Here is a 25,454-nt window from a genome sequence, read left to right as displayed (position 1 = left end):
CGCTATTCCCACGCGGTGTGGGATACCGTTGCTCAGGTGTTGCCTCAGTGTCCTGAGGAGGTCTAGGCTGTACTTTCCCAGGCGGTTGCTGAGAGTAAGGATGTGGCTAAGTTCGCCATTCGGTGTAGTTTGGACACCGCTGACTCGTTGGGCAGGACGATTTCGACGACTGTGGCACTGTCGCCATGCCTGGTTGCGATCTACTGGGTTCTCGCCCGATGTCCAGAGCTCGCTCATGGATATGCCCTTTGATGGCACTCGCCTGTTTGGCGATAAGGCTGACTGTGCACTGGAGCGTTTTAAGGACTCACGAGCCACGGCCAAGTCCTTGGGTCTTTCCACGAAGAGCCCAGCCACTCCTGGTTTTTGTTCCTTTTGTGGCCAAGGCAGGGGCACCCAGGCACGTTCCTTCAGCAAGCCTGTGCAGAACCAGCCTCAGCACGGCCGCGGATGCAGTTTCCGCAGGGGCGGCTCTGGGAATCAGCGTGGGGGTCAGTCCACCTCCGCCCCTGCTGCTTCTACCTCCAAACCTTACTAATCCGAGCTTTGTGGAGCATCCCACGCCGGTGGGTGGCAGGATCCACCACTACCTCCCCCACTATTGCGATCTCACATCGGGCAAGTGGGTGTTGCTGATCATCCGCAGGGGTTACTCCCTTCCCTTTCTGTCTTCCCCTCCAGCCATGCCACCTCGGTACCACCGCATGTCGGGGGATCACTTGGTACTTCTCCAGCAAGAAGTCAGGGCCCTCTTGGCCAAGGGGGCCATCAAGTGCGTTCCTGGGCCGGAAGTAGGGAGTGGTTGTTATTCCCATTACTTTCTGGTCCCCAAGAAGGACAAAGGGGCCTGCCCCCCATCTTGGACCTCCGGAACGTCAATCGCTTCCCCCGGAAGGAGAAGTTTAAAATGCTGACTCTGGCTCAGGTCCTGGCTGCCCTCGACCCTGGAGACTGGATGGTAGCGTTGGACTTGCAGCACGCATATGTTCACATCCCCGTCCTGCCGGCCCACCGGCGTTAACTGCGGTTCACGGTAGGCCCGGAGCATTTTCAGTTTGCTGTGCTCCCCTTCGGCCTTACCAGTGCCCCTCGGGTGTTTACGAAAGTGATGGCGGTGGTCGCAGCTCATCGGCGCAGGTCAGAGGTGTCAGTCTTCCCTACCTCGACGACTGGTTGTTGAAGGCGGGCTCGCCCCAGGCAGTCGTCAACCACCTCCAGACTACGGCCGACCTCCTGCTTTTGCTGGGGTTCTCCATCAACGTGCCGAAGTCGCACCTGAGTCCCTCTCAGAGGCTCCCCTTCATTGGAGCGGTTCTGGATTTTACGCTATTTCGGGTTTATCTTCCCGAGCAGCGAGTCCGGGATATTCATGCTATGATTCCGATCTTTCAGCCTCTGTCCCGGGTTTCAGTCAGGATGACCATCCGGCTTCTGGGCCTGATGACCTCCTGCATCCTGCTGGTGACACGTGCCAGATGGCATATGCGGGCTCTGCAGTGGGACCTGAAGCTCCAGTGGACGCAACATCAGGGCAACCTGTCCGATCATGTCCAGATCTCGGAGGGCACAGCAGTTGCACTGAAGGCATTCCTTCTCTCTGTCCGGGGAAGTGTGGTGCAGGTGTTCACGGACAACACCACCGCCATGTGGTATTGCAACAAACAGGGCGGGGTGGGGTCCTGGACCCTATGTCAGGAGGCTCTGCGCCTCTGGACATGGCTGGAACATCAAGGCATAACCTTGGTGGTTCAACACCTGGCAGGTTCTCTGAACGCCAGGGCGGACAAACTCAGCCGCCGGTGCTTGATGGATCACGAATGGCGTCTGAACTCAGACATGGTGCAAGGTCTCTTTCTGCAGTGGGGAGAGCCTTGGTTAGATCTATTCGCCACCGAAGAGAACGCACAATGTAATCAGTTCGGCGCGTTGGAATTTCCAAGACGGCACTTGCTCGGCGACGCTTTTCGTCGCGAGTGGAGTTGCGGTCTATTGTACGCCTTTCCGTCTATACTACTGCTGCCCAGAGTGCTGAAGAAGATCCGGCGCGACCGGGCCAAGTCACCCTTGTGGCTCCGGATTGGGCGCAAAGATACTGGTATCCCGAGCTACTGAGCATGGCGATCGATCCCCCGATCCGTCTGCCTCTTCGGGAGGATCTTCTGTCGCAACAGCAGGGAACGGTCCTCTACCCGAACCTGTCCAGCCTCCACCTCCATGCGTGAAGATTGAGCGGCGACAGTTGACAGCTTTCGATCTTCCTTCCGAAGTCTGTGATGTCATTCTGGCAGCCAGGCGTCCCTCCACTAAAACGGTATACGCCTGCAGGTGGAACAAGTTTGTGGCATGGTGCACAGCAAAGGCTGTGGATCCCCTTTCTGCCCCTCTTTCTGAAGTTCTTCTGTTCCTTCTTTCTTTGGCCCAGCAGGGCTCTGCTCTGGGCACTATCAAAGGTTATCTTTCGGCCATCTCCGCCTTTTTGGGGCTTCCAGATCAGCCTTCTCTTTTTAAGTCCCCGGTTGTTAACCGTTTTCTCAAAGGCATTACGCACACGTTTCCTCCCATGCCGTTCATCATGCCTCAATGGGACTTGAATCTCGTTTTGACCTATCTGATGTGCGCTCCTTTCGAACCCCTTCATACCTGTCCTTTACGTCTTCTTACTCCTTTCCTGGTCGCTGGTCTTTCTTCCAAACCTCCTTTCCTTTCTGTTCATCCGGACAAGGTGGTGTTAAGGACCCGTCCTTCTTTTTTGCCAAAGGTGGTCACGCCCTTCCACATCGGGCAGACCATCACTTTACCTACCTTCTTTCCGCATCCTTCGAGGGAGGAAGAGAGGCTCTACCGTCTGTACCCAAAACGTGCGCTTGCATTCTATCTAAAGCGTACACAGCAGTTCCGGGGGGATGACCAGCTTTTTTTTGGCTACGTGGGCGCCAAAAAAGGTCGGGCTGTGCACAAACGGACCGTCTCTCGGCGGGTCGTTCTCTGCATCAAAGCATGTTACTCCTTGGCTACGAAGGAGCCTCCTGTGGGGCTCCGTGCCCATTCTGCCAAGGCGACTGCAGCCACTACTGCCTTGGGACGTGACGTCCCCTTGCAGGACATTTGTCAGGCAGCTACGTGGGCCTCGCTGCACACGTTTACCAAGCATTACTGCCTTGACAGTCCGGTCCGGAGAGACTGCTTCTTTGGCCGTTCTGTTCTCCGTGATTTTCTGGTGTAATCTATTCGCAGACCCACCACTGGGGTTGGTATTGCTGGGGTATCTATTCTAAGGTAAGGAATCTATCACTAACGTGTCTCTTTCAGATGCACAAGTTACTGCTTGTGTAATGAAATATCTGTAAGAGTTATTAGTGATAGATTCCTTACCGCCCCACCCATCCTCCCCGTTCTGCGAACTGATTCTAGGGTTAAGGTCATCCCCCTTTCAGGGCCCTAGTTTCATGGCACCAGTGGTCAGTTTATTGCATGGCTCTGCGTTCCTGGCGTGGAAAGTAGTGTACAGAACTGATGTCAGCACGCATGGATGGCGCCTAAGTAGTCTCCGTGACGTCATCTCGGCGCTTACGCCGCCAGTGACGGACGCAGAGCCGCACGACGCCAACTACTCACGCGCAGGGGGACTGCTGCAGAAAACTTTCCGGATCCAGTCTGTCGCCTGGGGATATTCTAAGGTAAGGAATCTATCACTAACTAATGTCTCTTACAGATATATCATTACACAAGTAGTAACTTGTGAATCTGGTAGAGACGATTCTAGCTGCAGATTTCTTAACGACCCGCCCTTCCTCCTCGTTCTGCAAGGACCCTCTGCTTGGGTTTCTGCAGTCGCCTCTCTCTGGGTGGCTTGTTTTCTGTGGGTGTCCTCTTCGTTTTCTTTCGGTCAGGACAAACTCACTCTGTACCTCCCTGACAGAAACTTAAAATCCAGTCATCAGCTTTTTTCATGTCCTTAGCATATCTGCACAACTAAATATGGTGTTCAAGCCTTTATCTACCTTGCCCCTTACCACTGGAACAGGTTTCCCCTGTTCATCTGGGCATGCGCCAACCTGATTTAAAAAAAATAATAATAATAATTAAAAAATCTTAAAACCTGTCTGTTTTAATGCTGCATTGGTTCATCTGCCTCCAGGTCACAGCGCTGAGATGTTCCTTCGGGTTCAGTCAAGTGTTATACCAAGAACCAAATAACATAGCATACAGAGAAGTGATGGTGTTCCAAAGACCACTCGCTAGTAAGCAGGCCCCTCTCGGAGGTTCTGTGGATAATCAAGGAACAGCAAAACGCCAGATTATACATTTGATGTGAGTGATGAGTGTGAGAAGTTGGCCTGATATATGATGTCACTAGTTCTAGTGTACACCTTGTATCAGTCCAAACAACCCTTATGGTGATTGGTTGTAAAGTCTACCTTATAGACCAGCTATCCTAGTGGTAGCATGGACAAGAGCAGTCTTAGGCTAAACTCTGAATGGCATGTGAAGCCAGCTGTTATACCATTTGCAACCCCTTGAATACCAAATGAAAGGACACCACAACAGATATATTATAAAAATAGAATGTATTTATTCTAGTCAAAATACCCTCAGCACTCTTTATGAGATTCGAGGTAAGTACAACACAGTCTTATTTAAGCATACATAAGTCACACAGGTAAGTAATACAGTTAGGCCCTAGAGGCCACGCAAACCATATACTAAGTAAGTGGTATAAGAACCACTGTCACGAACACAGGTTAGGCCTAGGCCTAGGGAATCGCTGGGGCTACACTATCTTATCAGTTGCTAGGCAGTGGGAGGCCCACGGGATTCAGGTGCAGAGTGGAAACACTCACGCGTAATGCGTTAAAGTCGATAGAAATAGTAATGTATAGAAATTAAGAGTTTTAGGACACTTCGGAAGGAACTAGGAGTTAAAGACTTGGAAACTAGACACTAGGATAGTCAATACCCTTGTGAGCACCGGAGTACTCAAGTTACCTAGCCCACGGGCTGTGGGTGCATAGGTGTGAACTTGCGTCGGATTTCGTCGTGGACTCCTATGGATGCCTGAAGAAAAGATGCTGACAGGCAGTCTGTGAAGAGTGTCCGGTGGATTCCAAGGATGGAATCAAGAAGGAGGATACCTGCAAGCAGAGAGGACAGAGTCTAGGTCACCAGCCAGGAGCCGGGAAGGAACCAGGAAGGAACCAGGCGATGTCGTGAAGATGCAGGTGAAGAGGTGAAGCTTGTCGCAGCAGCCACGGGTACCAGGAGACGTCGAGGACGACCAGAACCAGGAGGCGAGCTGTCCCACGAGGGCTCTTGCTGTTGGCGGCGTCGATGTCGAGTTGGGACACAACAAGCCTTGGCAAGCGCAACCCACGCAGAATGAAGGATTCGCTTCTGTTGCAGACCAGGAAGGCCTGAGGTGCTTCTCTTTCACAGGGAAGCAAGGGCCAGTCTGGAGGAGCCAAACCAGCGGTGGAAAGTCAAGGGTTCGTCGTCGCAGAGGTTACTAGCCAACGGGCAAGCAACCGGACAGACGCGTCGAGCAGGAAAATGCAGAAGGGCCCCACTCAGAACTCGTGGAGTGTGGAGGGCTGATCTTCGGTGCAGATGGTGCTCGGGGTTGGGGCTTCTCAATCCCCAGAGTACAACTTCGAGGATGCCTCAGAAGCTGCGCTGGAAGCACGTAGCCAATTTTCCCAGGTAGCCGGTCCCACGTCTCTCGTCGTCTCCACGGATCTCAGCTTTGCTGTGGATGTGGATCAGGGTCGGAGAAGTCTGGAAGTCAAGGCGCTGGTCGGGCTCTGCTGTCGGTTCCTCGTAGAACTCTAGGCAAAGCAAACGGCAGGTCGCTTGATGGTGCCAGTAGATTGCTCCTTACTCGTATAGCCTCCCCGGCAGTGACTGAGAAGCACTACTGTACTCATTTTACATTGCAAGTCCCTCTGCGCCTTAACTGATTCCGTCACCCCAACCCCACATAAATAGGAAGATAAAACTGGAGGCTTTAAACTGCCTACAGCGATGATGTTATCGAAATTTTGACTGGTCTCACTTTTTTTTTTAAAGTACATCCTGTCCGCATCTGTAGCACGCTTATTTTCTTATTTTGTCCCGGCAGCACTATAGTGACTTGTTTTTCAGTGCAGCTGTGTAATAAAGTCTTTAGAAATACTAACTAGGGTCGTGCCACACTCCTATTTGTCCTTAAAAAGCCTGTCCCTTCTGACATATTTACACGTTTGTTCTAATCTCGTAACAGTAAGTGAGCCACAGTGAAGTTAGAATATTAGAGAACCTGATAGAAAGTAAGTGACGGCGTATTTGTGATAGTGTTTCAAATGTGTGTATTTGTGTGTGTGATGGAGACTAAGGTCCGTATTACTGGGTGGCTGGATTTATGTGCAGTGACAGCATTTGGCCAGAAATAACATTTCCCACCAATATCCCCACTCATTAATGGTAAATAAAAGACAGACCTGGATTTACTAAGTCAAAAACAATATGCGTAGCAGGTCCGGCTCCAGGAATTTTTATTTGGGTGGGCCATGGATGCATTTGGGCGGGCCACTGTGGGCCTGATTTGTCACTTATATGTGTAGCCAGGCCTGCTTCAAGGCCATCCTTTAGCTCTTCTTAATCTTACAAGGGCCCAGTAAAACGCAATATTTTCTTTCCAAATCTCTTTCTAAATGTTATTACTCTCAAATATTATTTTTTTCCATGTAACGTTCCATTGATGGGAAGAGGAGGTTTCTGTGGTGGGAGTATCAGGCAAGTGACACTTCTCGGGCTCTCCCTCATGACCTCCTCCTCGGATTCCCTCACTGGCCCTCCACCAGCGCCCCATATCTCTCCGTAGCCCCTCACCCAATTGACCTCCTTCCCTTGACTCCCTCACTGCCACCCTCCTCCAGCGCCCCTCATCTCTTCGTAGCCCCTCCCCCTATTATCCTCCCCCTCAGATTCCCTCACTGCCACTATCCACCAGCGCCCCTCATCTCTCCGTAGCCCCCCCCCCCCTATTGACCTCCTCCTCGGACTCCCTCACTACCACCATCCTCCAGCGCCCCTCATCTCTTCGTAGCCCCTCCGCCACATGACCTCCTCCTCTGATTCTCTTACTACAACCCTCGTCCAGTGCCCCTCATTTCTCCGTAGCCCATCCCAGTAATGACCTCCTTCTCGGACACCCTCTCTACCATGATCCACGAGTGCACCTCATCTCTCCGTCCCCCCCCCCCCTATTGACCTCCTCCTCGAATTCCCTCACTACCACCCTCCACCAGCGCCCCTCATCTCTCCGTAGCCCCTCTCTCATATGCATTTCATTTGTTGTATAGCGCTAATATCAGTGTAGGGTGTCACAGTACTTTCATCACGCACACATTATACAGAGACAATCAATCATGCAAGTATGTAAATCGGTCTACAGGGAATGTCACATAAGCCAATGAGGATTACAAGGTGTAGGAATGTATACCTCAAAAACTGTACCAGATAATAATGCTGTCTTAGGTTTTGCTCATGTACTGCCTTTGTTGCCTCTGTCTTCCTCAATCTATTTATCACATACCTACTGATGTGCAAATATTGTGAAGCACTCTGATGAAATAAATAGGAATCAAATATCATCCATACTGGTGGGCTGTATATTTTAAGAGGGTTTTGTCTGGAGAAGCACAAATTCGGGATTTAAAGCATACCCCAGTGGTTAGGGGATTGGCTTTACTGATAAAAATGTATATCTGCCCAAACAAACTCTTTTTAGTGACATTAGAATAATGACAGACTGGGGAAGTTCTAACTATATCACAACACAAAAAAAAGAAAAAAAAAAGCTAAGTTCTAACTATACCATCCAGGTTTGCATGCAGCTGTTTGATGACAGTTCATAGGTCACTGTCCTATCACAGGATTGTAACTTCTGAACTGCAAGTAACACAAGAATCTCTGTGACAAAGTCAGAAACCCGCTGAGCTATCCACGTAAAATGCAGTATATCTGCATTTCAAAACTAGCAATAGACAAATGATTGCTCTCCAGCAGGATCATAAATCACCGAGTTATCTGGAAAAATGTTATTGTAAATGAAGCATACACGATGTGTCTTGCTGAGCCTTCCCTGATTTGAAAAGGAACAAATAGCTAGACGTTCTCTCACCTGCTTGGTTCCTCCTCACAGCCCGATCCAATAAGCAGCTGCAGGGGCCAGGAAAGGTGAATCAGGATAAGCAAACTTTTTTTTCTCCAGCGTGGAAAAGAATAGGAAATATCCACACAGCAAAACGGTTAAAGTTACCCGCTGCCAAAGAGAGAATTTGTCCCCTTCGTCATGGCCCTATTTTACCTGCACGTGTGGGCCGGAACACAGTCCACCTTTCTAAAAGGAGATGCGTGATTGAGGGTGCCTATGAGAGAGCCAATCACGCAACTCCCAGAACAGGAAGAAAAACAACGTTGGGAGGAACATTTTAAATGAAAGTGGCCATTTTCTACTGGCCTTCTGTGCCGTCACTGCCAGAGCCATGGCTCATGTTTGGGTGGGCCAGGCTCATGTTCGGGTGGGCCTGGCCCACCCGCTAGAACCGGGCCGGATGCGTAGGCCCAATTTCGGGGAAAAATATGCACCCAGTTACCACCTACTCAGAACAAATGTTAAATGGTAGCAAGGGGGCTAGTGTGGGGTAGGAGGCGGGGTAGGGAGGACGCAGTGGCGTAGCTATCTCTTTAGCCGCCCATGGCGGTCTCTGCATTTTTTTTTGTCGCCTTGCGGCAGCCGCGTTAATGAGCAAGGGTGGCGAGATTTCACTGCTTACCACACCGCGAAGGCCGCATTGTAAAGTGTTGTGGGGGGGGGGGGGGGGGGGGGAGGCTGCCGATTGCTGCCACAAGATGGCAGGTAAGAGCAGGAGGAGGCTGCTGCCCCCCCCCCCCCCCTCCGCTACGCCACTGGGAGGACGTCAGAGCTGAGTTAGCTGAATAGAGACTGTTGGATAGCAGGTGGAGCATTCTTTGCTTCCACTGTGCCATGTAAAGGGTTTCGCTGGGGGCCAAGGCCAGGCTGCACCTTAAGATCGAGCCTAATCTGATTTTACAAAAACAACAGTTGTTGGACAGAATGCAGAACAATGTCATACATTCACCCCAGTACAGAGATCTGGGCCTAAATCCATCGTTTTTTTGCTCAACATGCCATTCCAGTTTGAACCCAGCCATGTGCAAATCAGTCTTGACCCTGTGCCTCATGGGAACAGTCCAGCCCGAACTGCCAAGCCAGGTCCTCCCTGGACTGGAAACCAGCATCCTAGGACCGGTGTGCTGAAGAAGGAAGTCCGAAATTGCCCTCCCATACCAGAACAATATTACAGCTGCACCAATCATAAGAAACCACAACAGACAACCAGATTTGCGTTTGATTGCCCTATACGCCATTCTGACCTTGAGTAAAAGGCAAGAAAAGGCAAATTATGCACCGAAATGTAGCATTATCTGCGGCAGCATTGTAATATTTTATCGTTTATTTACACATTTTAACACTGTCCTAAGGTCTTACCTCATTATTATCATTATGATCAGTTTAACACCTAAATACAACAATCAGTAAAAGGAAAAGGAACTGCCACTGTGTGTCGTTTGATCTGTTTGAGCTGCAATCTAACCATTTTTGTTAAAATCTGCAAGTTATGCAAAAGATGATGAAGTATGTGGCAAGTGCAGCAAATCCAGAATGCAGAAAATGCACCCGCCGCAGATTCACAGACATTATATAGTACAGAAGTTAATGAGAGGCTGGATGTGGTATAGTTATGTACAGAGTAACTGATGGCAGGATTCAGTGACCCCGAACCTAATAGACATTCTTTGAAGCAGTAATTAATGAGCTAGGACAGTAAGTAACAAATATACTCACTAGGCACAGTAACTCGGGTCTGCATGTTTAAAGTTTCTAGATTAGTTTAGTAGTGAATGCATTGCTGCACTGTTCGCTGGGCAACAGAACCGTAAAGGCCATGCCAATAGTACACAAATAGTAACTGATTGACCAGCAAAGTAAGAAAGCACAAAGTACCTGATGTGCTCCTTGTATGGAATAACTGGTTGCGCAGCAATTGCGGAGTACCCCGCCCATTACCTTGCTCTGTGGCCTGATAATGTAGATGATTATTTTATTCTGACATGATTTCCAAAGAACATACTCGCAGCATACTAAATTGAATGGTGATTGTGTGTGTATATATACACGCACATATATATATATATATATATATATATATATATATATATATTACCTACTGGCAGTCGCCAGTAGGTAGTTATAGTTAGGACCCTGTTTCCATAGGAAAACCGCAACATTCTATTTGGAATAACTTTGGCGCCGGTCGACGAATCCTCGCCAAATTTTCAAAACTAATGGGGCGCTCCGCTCCGCTCCTACCCTGAAAGTCTCGGGGGGATTCGTCAAGCGGGGGCTGAGAAAAAAGGGGGGTCCCAAAACGCGTTTTTCCCATGCATTTTTCCATAGGACCTTTAGACACAGCTACAGCCCGAACGGCTGAACAGAGTTACTTGAAATTTGGCAGAGAGGTAGTCCTCAGGTCAAGGAAGTGCCTTTTGTAGGTCTGATGTAAATCTGTTCAGTAGTTCCTGAGAAAATAGCATTTAAATCAATATATATATCTGAGCCAGCTTACGGTGCGCTTACGGTAAGCTAGTAAACATTCGAATCGTTCGAAACCAGGAAGCGGCGGCCGCCATTTTCTCTCTCGCAATCTGAGGTGGGGGAAGAAAAACAAAAGGAAAAAACATGTAATGGGACTGTTTAGACAGCTCCTAACCACCTAGCCTTAACGAATGTGCCCCCAAAGAACCCCCAATGGCAAAAAATCATTTTAAATTTTTTACGAAAAATCGGCGATTACGCTTACCGTACGTACGCGTACGGTAAAAAACAATTAAAAAAAAAAAAATTAGCCACATTCTCCCCACCCCGTGTGCAAACGGTGCCCGCAGGGCACCACTTGTGAAAGGCATATCTATTAATGATGGAAAGTTAAAAGCTTACCTTTCACAACGAAGCGCATAATGTGTCCTCCATGTGCGCACGGTGCGCGAAGCGCAACGTGCGTACATGGCCCATCCACGGCACTAACTGCGTAAAGTGGGCGCGCGGTGCGCGAAGCGCACCACGTGCTCACTGTGCGCGCACGGTGCGCGAAGCGCACCGTGCGGGCACGGAACGAACTGCGTTAAGTTGGCGCGCACGCCACGAATGGCGTAAAGTAACTTAGCATTTAAAAAACCGTACAAATTCACTGAAAAAACCATAGGTTTCACACACGTTATAGTTAGGAATTAGCATTTAAAAAACCTTGCAAATTCAGTGAAAAAACATAGGTTTCACACATGTTATAGTTAGCTGGACATTTTACTGATAAAAAACCAATTAAATTTCCCCGTTATAGTTAGTGCAGGCAACTATAACTCACGCGACCGCATTCCTCTTCTGATGACATATGTGTCTTTATGAAAAAAAAATATTTGTAATATATGTATAGCTAAAATTTAATGGAAGAAGACATGGGCAAATAATTGTCGAAATACAGTATTAGCATCAGCAGAGGATTGCGGTCGCGTGAGTTATAGTTGCCTGCACTAACTATAACGGGGGAATTTCATTGGTTTTTTATCAGTAAAATGTCCAGCTAACTATAACATGTGTGAAACCTACGGTTTTTTCACTGAATTTGCAAGGTTTTTTAAATGCTAATTCCTAACTATAACGTGTGTGAAACCTATGGTTTTTTCAGTGAAAATATATATACATATCCTTTGCGTGACAGGGTGTATGATAAATATTTCTTCTATACATGCAGTGGCTGCCCCCTCCGCCAAGGTGGGGGAGCGTCACCCCACTTTTTTTTTGCAGTGACACAAAGAGAAAACAAAATGATAACTTGCTTAATTATCCATTTATTTTCCCCTACTTCCTTCCGCTTTGCGTTAGCGGGGGGAGGAGGGGTAGCACCCTCCTAAAGTGCACAGTGACTGCTTGGCCGGCCCGCTCAGGCTGCCCAAAACAGTCTTGCGCACTTCACATGTTCTTAATGCAGGCTGCATTACAGCCTACAGGGAGAACATGCCCAGGCCCCCAGTCAACACCTGAGTGCTGAAATACGGCGCTCAGACCAATCACAGCACTGCTAAGGCAGCGTTACGACTGGTCGCCTGGGTGTGTTTTCGGTAAGGCCGAGCAAAGTGGGGGATATTGAAAATGTTTTTCTAGCTTCCTCCGTGTCCTACCTCCCCCTTCCCCCCCCCCCCCCCCCCCCCTTGTCCCCCTAACTCCGATCAGTGCCGGCCGCCATGGAATACATGTATGTTAATGGTCTATATTTGTGACGTGAAATACATTTTCAAAAATTGGTCTTTTTGGTGTTCTACTGTGTAGATAAATAGTATATAGATCACTACAACTAAATCAAAGATTGCATGCAACAGGAACATATATGTGTTTGCCTCCACAAACCAGTAATGCTATTGAGCACTCTGGCAGATCTTTAAGTATTGGAGTATTATTTAAAAAAAATTCTTTCAGAACTGTTAAAACGATGTCTTTTTAGAAATTTTTTAAACTGTGCTTTTTATCATTTATACAATTTTAAAACATGAATGAGAAGGGTTCCAGTAGCCCTAAACGTTTGCTTGTACCACTGAGAAAGTTGTGCACACAAGTCGTTGCCACACATAGAGAAAAAAAGATACAGAGAACATTCGTTGGGAACAGGGGTATTTTAACATAAACTGATGAGCAGGCAGAAGTGCTTCCGGTGCATGAAAATCTATCAAAATGATTTGGAACATAGTGCACTCATATGTAAGCCAGCTGTTGGAGGTCTGGCCAACACTGCAAATCAGCGTATTTTTCTAATTGAATTACAGCATTCACCATATAGCACTTCTTGGGATTTAAATAAAATCTACATGACTCTTATAGTATGTTAGAAAAAGTAATTTTTCACTTCTAAAATCATAAAAGTAATTGTAATGACAGTACGTTCTCTTAAAGGTTTTCATGTTTATTTCTAAACAGATGTGTCCCAAACACGGTACAGATTTTTTAGAGTACAAATGCCGCTATTGCTGCTCGGTGGCTGTGTTCTTCTGCTTTGGAACAACGCATTTTTGTAATGCCTGCCACGATGACTTTCAAAGAATGACCAGCATCACCAAGGAGGAGCTTCCACGTTGTCCCGCAGGTATGAGTCTCACGAGCATGGTATTTATAACAAGCTTGAAATACATTATATTTCACCTGTGGGTGGCAGTTTTTTTCAATTTGAATACATTTCCTAACTTATACTTAACAGCAATTTGGCTCTTGCATGTTAGGTTTGGCTGTGTTGTAGGACCAATTCTTGCAATTAGCAATATTTCCTCTGTTTAATGTTTGTGTCTCTTAAGATGACCTTTGAGGGATACTGCGGGTGATTCTAGCCAGGCTGAGATGGGGAAACTCAGCACTATTAACTGGCTGCATGATTTCCCCTTTCTATATGGATCAGCTATCCAACTCCCTAAACCCCGATCTTCAGCGATGTGGAGCTTAAGCACACTGTCTCCATTTTTGCAATCTTTTACTTATTTTGGTGAGGAAATATAGGCTAGAGGTTGTAATTTGCCCTTAACATATACTGGCATCCTGATGATGTGTTCATCATAAAAGGATGCTCTATTACGTCCACCTGAATGTGAACTTCATATCATGTGCCACATATGTCAGGAGAATTGTGCCAGATGTGTTTGGATGTCAATACAAACTATGGAAAAAGTGTCAGGCAAAGGAATGTGGAAAAATGGATGTGAAAGAGACACGTTAGTGATAGATTCCTTACCGTAGAATATCCCCAGGCGTCAGACTGGATCCGGAAAGTTTGTCAGCAGTACCCCTGCGCATCAGTAGGCATCGTCGTGCGGCTCCGCGTACGTCGCTGGCATCGTAGTCGCCGAGATGACGTCGTTGGAGCTACTTAGACGCGCCAACAAGTGCAGATCCGAGAGAGAGCGGTACTCCTAGTTAATATTTTAACTTTGTTCTGAGACTTTTCTCTTGTTTTGTCGAGTGCTCGACTTTTGGTGTGTAGGAGAGTAGGGTCTGCTTCCTATGGTCACCCCCACTTTTTGCTTTTGCTTCACTGGTTTTCGACTTAGATGTGGCTGTGGGCCTGCTAATCAGACCCACAGCCCAGCTGTTCTATCTCTAAATTCATACTATGTACTTTAGGTACATAACCCAATTGGTAAGGATCACCCTATAGGGCCCTGTACAGTGTACATTAGGTACCCAGGGCATGGGTGTACCCTCGGCCTACCAGGGGCTGCAGCATGTATTATGCCACCCCTGGGGCAAGGTCGTGTAATCACCCCTTGCTTAGGTATAGTATTCCTATACCTACCTTATATATAGACACATGGGTAACCTTTCACTCACTCCTATGGCAGGTCTTAACAATCCTGAAGGCAGAGTGCTTGGTAACATGTGAGATGGTGCTCTAGCATGAGCTGAGCCTGTCTGCAGCTTTCGGAACCATGTCCTTATAGCTGTTCTATGATATTGCCTACCATATACTCTTAAAGTGCCTTATAATCCTCGCGGTTATGGTAACTATGTGTAAGGTGTCTTAACACTTTGGAATACTACAACCACACCATTTCTGGCGATGAGGATAGTATTTCCCCCTTCTAGAGGGAGAAGACATGTTGAAGACCTCCTACCCGGTTAAAGTTAACCAGAGCCCCAGCATCACAAAATGGATGCCGCTGCCACAGACACAAGTCTGACCTCCTGCTGCTGGGAGTCCTCCCAGCGAGGGAGGCTTGGACAATAGGTTTCCTGCCTTGGGAGGTGCTAGCACCACCCTAGACAGGGCTTAGTGTATTGGGGCATGGAGGGATGAAAGAAACGAGACACTGCCTGGGACACACAAGGTGTCCCATGCATAGTCCGGTTCAAACCGGTGCTGGGGCACTCCAGCCCCAGTCCTGGCGCGAAACTGGACAAAGGGAAGGGGGTGTAACCACCCCCCTCCCTGGTCCCACCCATAGGAGGGACCTAGCAGGTAACCCAGCCCCCCAGATTAGTATAAGAGTGGGAGCTGAGTCCCTAGGACTTTGGATTATCCTGAACTGAAACAAGACATGAAACTCTGGACCTTCGACATTCGAACAAGAAGACTGAAGAAATCTCCCTTGTGGCCAAGGAGTGGCACCCTGTGCAAACAAGCACCAACATGCGACCTGCCATTTGCTTTGCCCAAGTTCTACGAGGAACCGACCGCAGAGCCCAACTAGTGCCTTGACCTCCAGACTTCTCTGACCCTGATCCACATCCACAGCCAAGCTGAGATCCGTGGAGGCTACAAGAGACGTGGGACCGGCTACCTGGGAAAATTGGCGAGTAGCTTACAGCGCAGCTTCTGAGGCATCCTCGAAGTTGTGCTCTGGGGATTGAGAAGCCCCAACCCTGAGCACCATCTGCACCGAAGATCAGCCCTCCACACTCCACGAGTTCTGCGTGGGGCCCTTCTGCATTTTCCTGCTCGACGCGTCTGTCCAGTTGCTTGCCCGTTGGCTAGTAGCCTCAGTGACGTCGAACCCTTGACTTTCCACCGCTGGTTTGGCTCCTCCAGACTGGCCCTTGCTTCCCTGTGAAAGAGAAGCACCTCAGACCTTCCTGGTCTGCACCTGAAGCAAATTTCCCATTCCACGTGGGTTGCCTTTGCCAAGGCTTGTTAAGTCCAATCGGGACGTCGACTCCGCCATCAGCAAGATCCTTCGTGGGACAGCTCGTACCCTGGTTCTGGTCGTCCTCGACGCCTCCTGGTCCACGTAGCTGCAGAGACCAGCTTCAAGCAATCACCTGTGTTCTGCACAACATCGCCTGGTTCCTTCCTGGTTCCACACGGTCTCTGGCTAGTGACCCAGACTTTGTCCCCTCTGCTTGCAGGTGTTCTCCGTTCAAATTCCACCCTTGGATCCACCGGACATCTTCCTCCTGGCCGCCTGCCAGCATCTGTTCTTCAGGCACCCATAGGATCCAGCGACGACACCCGACACATCTTCACACCTATGCACCCGTCTCCTGTGGGTGAGGTAACGCGAGAACTCCGGTGCTCCAGTGGATATTGACTATCCAAGTGTCCAAGTCTTTAGTTGCTTCCTCCTAGTTACTTCGGAAGTGTCCTTATTCTTCCTATTTCTAATTACTACATTCCCATTGACTTTAATGTAACCCGCGTGTGTGTTTCCACACTGCACACACTTCCCGTGGGCCTCCCACTTCCTAACTATTGGTAGGGTACTGTAGCCCCAGCGATTCCCTAGGCCCTAGGCCTACTGTTCATGACGTGGTACTTATACCACTTTCTTAGTATATGGTTTGCGTGGCCCCTGGGCCTAACTGTATTTTTCCTGTGTAACTTAGCGTATGCTACTTAAGAAATTGTTGTGCTTAGACCTCTGAACCCATAAAGAGTGCTGAGGGTATATGTTAGAATAAATACATTCTAATTGTATATATATCTGGTGTGGTGTCCTTTCATTTGGTATTCAAGGGATTATAATGGTATAACAGCTGGCTTCACATGCCATACAGAGTTTAGCCTAAGACTGCTCTTGTCCATGCTACCACTAGGATAGCTGGTCTATAAGGTTGACTTTACAACCAATCACCATAAGGGTTGTTTGGACTGATACAAGGTGTACACTAGAACTAGTGACATCATATATCAAGCCAACTTCTCACATTGGTGGCAGCGGTGAGATCTGAGCTTGCTGTTGTGATACCATTATAATCTTGAGATATCAAATTAAAAGATCACTTTAGGTACTGTAAGGTACATATAAAACAAAATCTTAGAATACTTAAGTTCTACTGAACTTAGTTGTTGTAGGTTGAAGGGCCTAGCACACCCTGACTACAACTACTAGAGAGGTTTTAGTAGATGCAACTAGTGTAGGTAGGTGCACACACCACACCCTCACTAGATCATGTGGGGGATATCCTAGAAAGATACCCTCTAGATATGATACCCTAACTTTTCAGGAGATGAGACAATTGTGTACCTCCAGAAAGTTAAAACAGGGTTCAAACCCTACCCTCATTTATCTAGTGGAGATCTTAGAAGAGTATGATGCTCAGAGAGCCTCCCAGGATGGTACCTTAGGTACAAATGTGGGTCTACCCTCTACAGAAGACTCCCCTCACAACACTGATCTAGATGAGTCAGCAGGGACTTCAGGAGATGAGGTAGACAGCCAGGTCCAAGTTAGGAGACTTAGCCAGGCTAACTTAAGCCTACATGGGAGTCAGAATGGGGCCCCCCATTCAGACCCTCAGGTGGACTTAACCAGAGAAGCAGGAGAGGAAGATCCTCTTCCAGGGAATCTATCCACTCCCATGTCTCTAATAGCTCCAATGCCTCTTCTCACAGGGGAATGACTTCTCCACAGAGAAAAGAGCATCAGGCCAGAATGAGGGAAGTCAGTCTAAGGATTGAAAGGGAAGAACTTGCCCTTGCCAAAGAGAGACTTGCTCTGGCCAGAGAGCAAAAGTTAAGTGGGTTAGGACCCACTGGTGGCAGCACTATCCCTAAGGATAGAGACAGGACCTATGCCAATAGAAACCTGAGCAAGATTGTCCCTCCCTACAAGTGTGGGGATGACATCCACAAATGGATAACTGCTTTGGAGAGGGCTTGCAAAGTACAGCAGGTACCCCAAAGTCAGTGGGCAGATATCTTGTGGCTCTCCTTCTCTGAGAAAGGTAGAGACAAGCTCCTCACAGTTAGTGATGAGGATGCTGACAATTGCACTGTCCTGAAGAGTGCTCTGATTGATGGGTTTGGCCTAACCACTGAACAATACAGGTTGTTGTTCAGGGATACCCAGAAGACACAGACTCAGGACTGGACTGACTTTGTAGATTGTGCCACTAAGGCTTTGGAAGGCTGGTTATTGGGTAGTAAGGTTAAGGACTATACAGGATTGTACAATTTGATCATGAGAGAACAAATCCTTAACAACTGTCAAAACCAGCTGCTGCATCAACACTTGATTGATTCTGACCTAACTTCTCCCCAAGAATTGGGAAAGAAGGCAGATAGATGGGTCAGGACTAGAATTAAGCAGAAAAACCAGAACCAGGGCGGTGATCAGAAAAAGGCAGACCAGAAGGGTAATGAGCAGAAAGCAAAAGACCAGAAGTCTTCACCAGGCCCCCAAAAGTCTCAGGGGGAGGGTGGTCCCAAAAAGGATAAAAAGAAAGATGGCCAAAAGAAACCTTGGTGTAACTATTGTAAGTCCAATTCCCATTGGTATAGTGAATGCACCAAAAAGGATAAGCCCCCAGCCACCATTGCCCCTAAGGCAACTGTACCCCATAGTCCAGCTTTAAGTGGTGGTTCCCAGCAAAAGGGTGTAATAGGGTTAACCCTGGGAACTGAAGTGGATTCTGGCCTAGTCAGAGTACCCTCTCAGGCTGTTCTGATCTGTGATGGGGACATAGCTTTGTACTCTACTGTGAGCCCCAGTAACCTGGGCAAGTACAGACAGACTCCTTTAATCAACCAGAGAATGGCTCAGGCCTACAGGGACACATGTGCTAGTGTCACAATGGTGACACCTGCCTTTGTGGACCCTGGACAGATCATGCTAGGTGAGAATTACCTAGTGACCAACGCTAGCAATGCCACTACCTCCCATAGTGTGGCAATTGTTAACTTCTCCTGGCGAGGGGTAACTGGCCTCAAGAAAGTTGTGGTGAGTTCAGACCTTCCTGTAGAGTGTCTGTTGGGAAATGACCTTGAAACTTCAGTTTGGGCTGAAGTGGAGTATAGGACCCATGCAGAAATGCTGGGAATAGATGCACATGTCCTTGCTGTGACCAGGTCACAGGCAAAAAAATGCAACACTGAACAAGTGCTGGATCCTGGGACAATGGACCAGACACAACCCAAGAGAAAGAGCAGTAGGGTTAAGGCTGTGCCTCCCCCCCCTGCCTCAGGTAGAGAATCAGCCCTCACAGGAGGATGATTCTGAGAGCCCTGAAGGAACTGTCCTAGAAGACCTGGAACCTGACCAGGTTGAGTTTCTTGGGACAGGGGGACCTTCAAGGGCAGATCTGAGGCAGGCACAATTAGACTGTCCTTCTCTTGAACCCCTCAGACAGCAGGCTGCTGCTGAGGCTGCAGGGAATGCTCACGGTACCCATGAAGTGTATTGGGATGAAGGGCTGCTCTACTCAGAGGCTAGAGACCCCAAGCCTGGTGCGTCCAGGAGGTTGGTCATACCATTGAGTTTCAGAGGCTTCCTTCTTACCTTGGCCCATGATATTCCCCTTGCAGGACACTTAGGCCAGAATAAGACTTGGGACAGACTTGTCCCTCACTTTCACTGGCCTCACATGTCAGAAGATACCAAGGAGTTTTGTCGCTCCTGTGTCACCCGCCAAGCCAGTGGCAAATCAGGTGGCACCACAAAGGCCCCCTGATTCCACTACCAGTGGTGGGGGTTCCCTTTGAGAGAGTGGAGATGGACATTGTTGGACCAATGGACCCCCAAACAGCATCTGGGCAAAGATTCATACTGGTGATAGTGGACCATGCCACCAGGAACCCAGAAGCTATACCCCTGAGGACCACAAAAGCTCCTGTTGTGGCAAGGGCCCTAGTTGGAGTATTCTCCAGAGTGGGGTTTCCAAAGGAGGTTGTCTCTTGACAGAGGTGCCAGCTTCATGTCAGGATATTTAACTGCAATGTGGAAGGAGTGTGGTGTTAACTACAAATTCACTACACCCTATCACCCACAATGCAATGGGCTTGTGGAAAGGTTCAACAAGACCCTAAAAGGGATGATAAAAGGTTTACCAGACAAGCTTAGGCGAAGATGGGACATCCTTTTACCCTGCCTTCTGTTTGCTTACAGAGAGGTCCCACAAAAGGGGGTTGGCTACAGCCCTTTTGAACTTTTGTTTGGGCATCCTGTGAGGGGACCCCTATGTCTAGTAAGGGAAGGATGGGAGAGACCTCCCAGACAACCCAAGCTTGATATAGTGGATTACGTGCTTGGCCTCCGCTCAAGGATGGCAGAGTACATGAAGAAGGCTTCTAAAAACCTTGAGGCAAGCCAAGAACTCCAAAAAGCTTTGCATGACCAAAAGGCTGTGCTGACTGTGTACCAGCCAGGACAGAAAGTGTGGGTGTTGGAGCCAGTGGCCCCAGCAGCACTCCAGGACAAATAGTCTGGACCCCACACTATTGTTGCACAAAAGGGAGAAGTCACCTACTTGGTGGATCTTGGGACTCCCAGAAGCCCCCACAGGGCGCTTCATGTCAACAGGTTAAAGGCATATGTTGACAGGGAAGACATGGGCTTACTCATGGCTACAGATGAGGGGCAGGAGGAAGAGAGTGACCCTCTCCCAGACCTGCTGACTCAGAACCCTGATGATGGTTCAGTTGATGGTGTGGTCTTTTCTGACAGCCTCACTAACCATCAGCAACAGGACTGCAGACAAGTTCTACAGGCTTATAGACATATGTTCTCTCTGACCCCAAGTCAGACAAACTGGTGCACCCATGAGGTGGACACTGGTGACAGTCTGCCTGTGAAGAGTAAAATCTACAGGCAACCTGACCATGTCAGGGACTGCATAAAGATTGAGGTACAAAAGATGTTGGAGCTGGGAGTCATTGAACCTACAGAGAGCCCTTGGGCTAGTCCTGTAGTTCTTGTGCCAAAACCTCACACCCAAGATGGTAAGAGAGAGATGCGGTTTTGCGTGGATTACAGAGGTCTCAATGCTGTCACAAGGACAGATGCCCACCCAATACCTAGGGCAGATGAGCTCATTGACAGATTGGCAGCTGCCAAGTTTTTGAGTACATTTGACCTGACAGCAGGCTACTGGCAAATCAGACTAGCTGAGAGTGCAAAGGCCAAAACTGCTTTCTCAACCCCAGGAGGACATTATCAATTTGTGGTAATGCCCTTTGGCTTGAAGAATGCACCTGCCACTTTCCGTAGGTTGGTGAATCAAGTCCTTACAGGCCTGGATGACTACTGTGCAGCTTATCTTGATGATATTGCTGTCTTTAGCTCCACCTGGGAGGATCACCTGGTCCACCTGAGGAATGTTTTAGAGGCCCTGCAAAAGGCAGGCCTCACTATCAAGGCCACCAAGTGCCAGATAGGGCAGAGCAAGGTTGTGTACCTGGGCCACCTAGTAGGTGGGGGTCAGGTTCAACCACTGGAGAGCAAGATCCAGACCATAAAGAACTGGACTCCTCCAATTACCCAGACTCAGGTCAGAGCTTTCTTGGGCCTGACTGGGTACTACAGAAAGTTTGTTAAGAACTATGGGTCCATTGTGACACCACTTAATGACTTGACCTCTAAGAAGATGCCAAAGAAAGTTCAGTGGACAGTAAACTGTCAGAAGGCATTTGGTGACCTGAAGCAGGCCATGTGCACTGCACCTATTCTGAAAAGTCCAGATTACTCCAAAGAATTCATTGTCCAAACAGATGCTTCTGAGTTGGGTGTGGGAGCTGTTCTTTCACAACTGAATATAGATGGTCAAGACCAACCCATTGCTTTTATTAGTAGAAGGCTGACCCATAGAGAGAAACGTTGGTCAGCTATTGAGAGGGAGGCCTTTGCTGTGGTTTGGGCCCTGAAGAAGCTGAGGCCATACCTGTTTGGCACTCACTTCAAGATTCAGACAGACCATAAGCCCCTCTTGTGGCTAAATCAGATGAAGGGTGAAAATCCCAAACTTCTTAGGTGGTCCATTTCCCTACAGGGGATGGACTTCACAGTGGAACATAGACCTGGGACTGACTGACCATGCCAATGCAGATGGACTCTCCAGATATTTCCACTTAGAACATGAAGACTCAACTGGTAAAAGTTAGTTTAATGTCCCGAAGTTTGGGGGGAGGTTGTGTAGGAGAGTAGGGTCTGCTTCCTATGGTCACCCCTACTTTTTGCTTTTGCTTCACTGGTTTTCGACTTAGATGTGGCTGTGGGCCTGCTAATCAGACCCACAGCCCAGCTGTTCTCTCTCTTAATTCATACTATGTACTTTAGGTACATAACCCAATTGGTAAGGATCACCCTATAGGGCCCTGTACAGTGTACCTTAGGTACCCAGGGCATGGGTGTACCCTAGGCCTACCAGGGGCTGCAGCATGTATTATGCCACCCCTGGCTGGCCTCCCATCATGACACAACTGGCTGATCACTCAGCTGGGGCAAGGTCGTGTAATCACCCCTTGCTTAGGTATAGTATTCCTATACCTACCTTATATATAGACACATGGGTAACCTTTCAGTCACTCCTATGGCAGGCCTTAACAATCCTGAAGGCAGAGTGCTTGGTAACATGCGAGATGGTGCTCTAGCATGAGCTGAGCCTGTCTGCAGCTTTCGGAACCATGTCCTTATAGCTGTTCTATGATATTGCCTACCATATACTCTTAAAGTGCCTTATAATCCTCGCGGTTATGGTAACTATGGTTTGGCTTTATCAAAACATGTCGTGTAAGGTGTCTTAACACTTTGGAATACTACCCCCACACCATTTCTGGCGATGAGGATAGTATTCCCCCCTTCTAGAGGGAGAAGACATGTTGAAGACCTACTACCCGGTTAAAGTTAACCAGAGCCCCAGCATCACAAAATGGATGCTGCTGCCACAGACACACGTCTGAACTCCTGCTGCTGGGAGTCCTCCCAGCGAGGGAGGCTTGGACAATAGGTTTTCCTGCCTTGGGAGGTGCTAGCACCACCCTAGACAGGGCTTAGTGTATTGGGGCAGGGAGGGATGAAAGAAACGAGACACTGCCTGGGGCACACAAGGTGTCCCATGCATAATCCGGTTCAAACCAGTCCTGGTGCAAAACTGGACAAAGGGAAAGGGGTGTAATCACCCCCCTCCCTGGTCCCACCTGGGACCTAGCAGGTAACCCAGCCCCCAGATTAGTATAAGAGTGGGAGCTGAGTCCCTAGGACTTTGGATTATCCTGAACTGAAACAAGACACGAAACTTTGAACCTTCGACATTCGAACAAGAAGACTGAAGAAATCTCCCTTTTGGCCAAGGAGTGGCCACCCTGTGCAAACAGGCACCAACAAGCGACCTGCCGTTTGCTTTGCCCAAGTTCTACGAGGAACCGACTGCAGAGCCCGACCAGCGCCTTGACCTCCAGACTTCTCTGACCCTGATCTACATCCACAGCCAAGCTGAGATCCGTGGAGGCGATGAGAGACGTGGGACCGGCTACCTGGGAAAGTTGGCGAGTAGCTTCCAGCGCAGCTTCTGAGGCATCCTCGAAGTTGTACTCTGGGGATTGAGAAGCCCCAACCCTGAGCACCATCTGCACCGAAGATCAGCCCTCCACACTCCACGAGTTCTGCGTGGGGCCCTTCTGCATTTTCCTGCTCGACGCGTCTGTCCAGTTGCTTGCCCGTTGGCTAGTAGCCTCAGTGACGACGAACCCTTGACTTTCCACCGCTGGTTTGGCTCCTCCAGACTGGCCCTTGCTTCCCTGTGAAAGAGAAGCACCTCAGACCTTCCTGGTCTGCACCTGAAGCAAATTTCCCATTCCGTGTGGGTTGCCTTTGCCAAGGCTTGTTGACTCCAATCGGGACGTCGACTCTGCCATCAGCAAGATCCTTCGTGGGACAGCTCGTACCCTGGTTCTGGTCGTCCTCGACGCCTCCTGGTCCACGTACTGCACGACATCGCCTGGTTCCTTCCTGGTTCCACACGGTCACTGGCTAGTGACCCAGACTTTGTCCCCTCTGCTTGCAGGTGTTCTCCCTTCAAGATCCACCCTTGGATCCACCGGACATCTTCCTCCTGGCCACCTGCCAGCATCTGTTCTTCAGGCATCCATAGGATCCAGCGACGACACCTGACACATCTTCCCACCTATGCACCCGTCTCCTGTGGGTGAGGTAACGCGAGTACTCCGGTGCTCCAGTGGATATTGACTATCCAAGTGTCCAAGTCTTTAGTTGCTTCCTCCTAGGTACTTCGGAAGTGTCCTTATTCTTCCTATTGCTAATTACTACATTCCCATTGACTTTAATGTAACCCGCGTGTGTGTTTCCACACTGCACACGCTTCCGGTGGGCCTCCCACTTCCTAACTATTGGTAGGGTAGTGTAGCCCCAGCGATTCCCTAGGCCTACTCCCTGTTCGTGATGTGGTACTTATACCACTTTCTTAGTATATGGTTTGCGTGGCCCCTGGGCCTAACTGTATTTTTCCTGTGTAACTTAGCGTATGCTACTTAAGAAATTGTTGTGCTTAGACCTCTGAACTCCTAAAGAGTGCTGAGGGTATATGTTAGAATAAATACATTCTAATTTTATATATATCTGGTGTGGTGTCCTTTCATTTGGTATTCAAGGGATTATAATGGTATAACAGCTGGCTTCACATGCCATACAGTTTAGAGTTTAGCCTAAGACTGCTCTTGTCCATGCTACCACTAGGATAGCTGGTCTATAAGGTTGACTTTACAACCAATCACCATAAGGGTTGTTTGGACTGATACAAGGTGTACACTAGAACTAGTGACATCATATATCAGGCCAACTTCTCACATGGTGCAGTCGAGATGCCCTGGTTTAAGTCCTGTCGGGAATGCCATCGCAATATGTCAGTGGTGGACACACATAACGTGGGTTTCGTCTACTTGGGGCACGCCCATGACCCCGAGGCGTGCCGCGATTGTCGGGCCATGGCGCCGAAGGCTTTGCAGGAGCGTTCCCGAAAGCTGTTGAAGGCCCGGTGTGAGAAGTTGGCCTGATATATGATGTCACTAATTCTAGTGTACACCTTGTATCAGTCCAAACAACCCTTATGATGATTGGTTGTAAATTCAACCTTATAGACCAGCTATCCTAGTGGTAGCATGGACAAGAGCAGTCTTAGGCTAAACTCTGTATGGCATGTGAAGCCAGCTGTTATACCATATGTAATCCCTTGAATACCAAATGAAAGGACACCACAACAGATATAGGAGTGGCTCACAGGTACACGTGTCTATTTTAAGGGTAGATATAGGTATACTATATCTAAGCAAGGGGTGATTACCCGACCTTGCCCCAGCTGAGTGATCAGCCAGTTGTGTCTGATTGGAAGGCCAGGCCAGGGGTGGCATAATACATGCTGCAGCCCCTGGGAGGCCTAGGGTACACCTATGCCCTGGGTACATAGGGTACACTGTACAGGGTCCAATAAGAGGACCCTTACCAATTGGGTATGGACCTAGGGTACATGGAGTACATTTTAAAGAGAGAGCAGACAGCCTGAGACCCTGAATGGCAGGATCTCAGGCCACCTAAGTCGAAAAACCAGCTAGACACTAGGCAAAAAGTTTGGGGTA

General features: G+C 48.7%; 1 protein-coding gene across 15 annotated transcripts in view; it reads left to right on the top strand.

Annotated features, from left to right (window-relative positions):
• Positions 1 to 25,454, top strand: part of MYCBP2 (MYC binding protein 2) — a 1,771,217-nt gene that overhangs the window by 1,731,102 nt on the left and 14,661 nt on the right. For all 15 annotated transcript variants that reach the window (XM_085622060.1, XM_085622057.1, XM_085622054.1 and 12 more), the window contains one exon: positions 13,088 to 13,253. In XM_085622060.1, coding sequence (XP_085478186.1) covers positions 13,088 to 13,253 — 166 coding nt within the window. The remainder of the gene's footprint in view (positions 1 to 13,087; positions 13,254 to 25,454) is intronic.

This window comes from Triturus cristatus, chromosome 8, assembly GCF_964204655.1.
Source record: "Triturus cristatus chromosome 8, aTriCri1.1, whole genome shotgun sequence".
NCBI classification, from domain to species: domain Eukaryota; kingdom Metazoa; phylum Chordata; class Amphibia; order Caudata; family Salamandridae; genus Triturus; species Triturus cristatus.
This window is presented reverse-complemented; position numbering and strand designations above follow the sequence as displayed.